General features: G+C 41.7%; 1 protein-coding gene across 1 annotated transcript; it reads right to left on the reverse strand.

The window, feature by feature from the left end:
• Positions 1 to 1045: 1045 nt before the first annotated feature.
• LOC145429291 (ubiquitin carboxyl-terminal hydrolase 37-like) lies at positions 1046 to 3325 on the reverse strand. The gene is made up of 4 exons (XM_080302569.1): positions 2835 to 3325; positions 2619 to 2742; positions 2381 to 2532; positions 1046 to 2275 (listed from the first exon to the last, which is right to left on the reverse strand). The coding sequence occupies exons 1-4, from the start codon at positions 2936 to 2938 to the stop codon at positions 2146 to 2148; spliced, it is 510 nt and encodes a 169-aa protein (XP_080158695.1). The 5' UTR covers positions 2939 to 3325; the 3' UTR covers positions 1046 to 2145.
• Between the last annotated feature and the right edge of the window lie 830 nt (positions 3326 to 4155).

Below are 4155 nucleotides of genomic sequence, written 5' to 3' on the forward strand. Positions count from 1 at the left end.
GCAAGCCAAACACTGGTCTAGAAAAGGACGATCTCTAGTAGTGCTGCACTACTAGTAGATTTTGTTTTAACCTCCTAGGACCTGGTGTCCACATATGTGGACATAAGATTTATGAGACCAAAATACAAAATTTTGCTCTTCAAAAACCTGATATCCACTTATGAGGGAGGACATTACACTGCCCCTGTTCAATCGAACTTTAAAATGAATGTCCTCATATGTGGATCTCATTTTTTTGAGAAACAAAAAAAAGATAGTCCGAATCTGATGTCTTTGTTTTCACATTCATCAGGTCCCAATCAACCCAAATGGCACAGAGAAATTAAAAATGCATGCCATGAAAGAGTTCAGGTCTTAGGATGTTAAAAATGTCCCTGCTGATGAGACCAGTGAATGTGGGGCGACGGTGGCAAGAAAAAACTCCCTCCTGGAGGAAGAAATCTTGGGAGGACCAGGCTCTCTGGGAGGACCCTTCCTCCTGAGGGCAATACTTACCAGTACTTGTCCTCCAGTGTGCGATGGTGGGCTGGGACGAGTGTTGTTTCTTCTCAGCATGATGATGACCTTCCTTCCATTTCCTGTTTCAGAACTGAGAATGAAGACAAAACTGGTTAACAAGGTAACAGGACATTTAAAAATTCTCTCACTTCAGGATGAGATGCTGTGTCTTCTTACGTTTCTCTTGTAAAACAGCATGTAGGCCGAGTGCTGCTGTTCCTCACAAGCTGCCGATCCGGTTGTGTGGAGCACCTGTGCGTCATTATAGGTGAGCCAGCGATCTGATGTAGAGTGCTGACTCTCCTCAGGATGGACAGAACTACAGATGTAGTGTCCTGAAATCACATTAAGACAAATGAATCCAACTTCTGGAAGTCAGCTGATTCAAGCAAACAGTGATTTTGACTTAGTGCGTCTTAGAACATCAAAAGCTTTTGTGTGTGAGTCCTTCACTGAAAAGTAGAAAGTTTTCATTTTCTGTTTGTAACAAGTCTGTTGTTTTACCTGACTCTGTGCTTCCATAATGATTGATGATGCTGACAAGACTATAACAGCCACCACCCTGAGAAGGAACAAATCCAAAGAGTGTTAGTTTCACAAAGTCTCACATCAGAGCCATAATTAAGCTGATTTGCTGAGGCTACGTCCACACTAATGCGTTTTCGTTTGAAAACACATCGTTTTCTCTCCGCTTTGACCTCCCGTCCACACTGAGATGGCGTTTTCCTCAAGGAAAAACACAGCATCTTGAAAACGCTCTCGAAAACGCACACATTTCAAAACGGAGTTGTCCCGTCGCAGTGTGGACACTCGAAAACGCAGACTTTCTAAAACGATGACGCATTTTAGCCATGTGATGCAGTCATGTGAGCAATTAAACAAAGATAGCCGAGTGCATTATACAGCGGTTGTTTTGATTGCTCTCAACTTTGACAGCCCTAAAAAAGATTAATATCAGTTTGTACATGCTCCGGATAGCTTTTCTTCAAATTCTGTAATCCTCACTCACTTTTGCGCATGCGCAGGACTGGAACGTAAGCGTTTTCGGCCGTTTCAATGCAGACGCACAACTATTTGAAAATGACTGAAAACACTAGTGTGGACACGGAGTTTTCAAATCTATCAGGGCTAGTGTGGACGTAGCCTGAGACGTTCTGCAGTCTGTTTTTACCTGATTGGATGGCACCACCAAGTCCCTCTGCAGCCTGACGGGGTCATCCACCTTCTTAATGTTGTAGGTTTGTGTAAAGCCAAACCTCTTCAGATGCAAGATCAGGACTCTGGCAGAAAAGAAGAAAAAAAACACAAACAAGGTAGAAAATAAGAAGAATGAGTGTCAAACACAAACAGAAGATGGGAGAAAACGACTGCTCAAGTATTGTCTCGAAAAACTCTGATATTTGATGCGCCACAGTTTGGAAACCTGGTCAGTCGATCACTTCTGATGTGACCTTACTCACCTTGGCAGTGTATCAAAAGACGACTTCAGTTCTGAGGCCGTCCCTCCACAATCACAGCGAAATTCTATTTCTTGTTCCTGAACAACAGCACAGAGAAAACAGGCTTTATGGTAGAAAGAAATCTCAACATATGCACACACACATACGCACAAACACTAACAAAAAAGGTGTGTTAAGATCGCTGACACTACAACTCTATTGGAATTTGTGATCTTACCTTCAAGTATGTCTCTAACATGTTTATAATAGACCCCTCTGGAACAAGGTCAAGAGACAAGCTGGTGAAGTCCTCGTGCTGTGATGATTGGTGACCACAGCTACACATTTCAGGAGTAACGTAGTTAAAGTAAAGATCAGGTAGGTGGAAAAGAGGTATATGAAAATATTGCAACCAGCTCTGCGTTTCTGAAAGACAGGCTTACCTCTTGCATGTCCTCATGTTTTCCATTTTAAAAATGTGATGCTCTTCTACTGGGCAGGTATAACTTTGGCCCAGGAGAGCTGCGTTCCTCTCCAGGTGAGGTGCGAGCCTTTTGACCTCATTGAGGAACAATGTTAGGAATTCATGAGCGTCCTGAAAGAAAAGCAGAGAGATTTAAAACAGTACATCAAAATCAGAAGGTAAAGCAAAAAAACAAAATGTCCAAATAGCTGACGCACTTTCTGTGCACTGCCGGTGTATTCAGGAGCTTGACTGCTGAATGCCTTCTTAAAAGCTCTTAGGTGGTGATCTTTAAGGCCATAATCTGTTGACTCATGACAGTCCCTGACATCAATGAGCCTTCTGTAGAAAGGAAAGGGTAAACAGACATTTCTGCTGTTAGATCTCTTTGTTCTTCAGGTTTTTGAAGAAAGTAGAAGGTTGACGTAGCGCACCTTAAGAGCTGAGCTTCTGGATCTGTGCTCCACAAAACCTCCTGACGCCTGATGTCTCTTATGAACTCCTCAATGTTGAGGAGGCTCTGCAGGCAGGAGTTCATATAGCAGGTGTTTCCGATGTTTGGAAACCTGACACACACGCACAACGTTTACAGTATCAGTGTAAAAGAATTCATTTTCTCCACTTTGACAAAGTGAGCTTTGGTCTTTGTGCACCACGTGTACTCACCCGAAGCAGTCTATAGTCCCAGTTTGACTTTCTATTATTTCTCCACCGCATGCTACACTGCTCCAAAAAGGTAAAAACACAAACACAAAATTAGGAAAGATGTCAGGATGCTGAGCAGTGTATGTGCATGGATGCATGAGCTTTGAAGTTGAAACATTTTGGAGGACGTCTTTCTCTTACCTGTTAAACACATGCTCCCATCCACTCTCTTGGTCCAGAAGCTCCATAATCCAAGTGTCCCAACTCAGGTCTGCTGGGATCGTTTCCGTGGTGCTTCTTACCTGATATAAATATATAGGACATAGCTGTGTGCCTCATTGCTCTTAATTGCTCTCATTTAACTGTGATGAGTAAATGCTTGATGACAGTGACTCTTTCCATAAAACATACCTTCCCGGATTTAAAAAGAGTCTTCACAGTGTTGCTCTCTGCCTCTGCATCGCTGTCAGTTTGCTGCAGAGGACGAACAAACATAAGTTTATTAAAAAGTACATTTTAAAGAGAATGTGTATTTCATATGTTTTGTGTAAAAGCAAACCGAGGAACAGCAGAAGATGTGTCTCCATTTTCTCTTCTTTTGGCCATTTTCAGGGTTAGCTGGTGTGGCAGCAACAGAAGCATCCGGGATGCTGATGAGGACAAAAGTGTAAATGTTGTGGAAATTTATAAGAAGGAGTACATTTTGCTAATACAGATTGCTAATAAAAGTGAATAACTGTAATGGAATACCAACATGAACAAAATCATGTATTTTATACATTTACACTCTACATTTTCAAACGCTAATCTCTGCATCCATATAAATAATAGACAAGACTAGAAGGAGTAAAAAAGATGTAAATACACAAGGTGGAAGAAAAATGCCAATAAAAGGGAAATAAAAGAGCTCCAACCAAACCACTGCTATAAATATCTCCAGCAGCATTAAAGAGTGGCGCATTTCTTTACCTCTGATGAGACGTAGAAGGAATTTCCTTCTCTGCCACGTTTTGTTTGTGTAATTTCTGTTTAGAAACAAGAAAAGCAACATCAGTAATGGCATAAAACAAACATACCAAGTGGGTCTCTCCATGAAAAGTGTCCAGTTAG

The sequence above is a fragment of the Astatotilapia calliptera genome, chromosome 6 (genome assembly GCF_964374335.1).
Source record: "Astatotilapia calliptera chromosome 6, fAstCal68.1, whole genome shotgun sequence".
Taxonomy (NCBI): Eukaryota; Metazoa; Chordata; class Actinopteri; order Cichliformes; family Cichlidae; genus Astatotilapia; species Astatotilapia calliptera.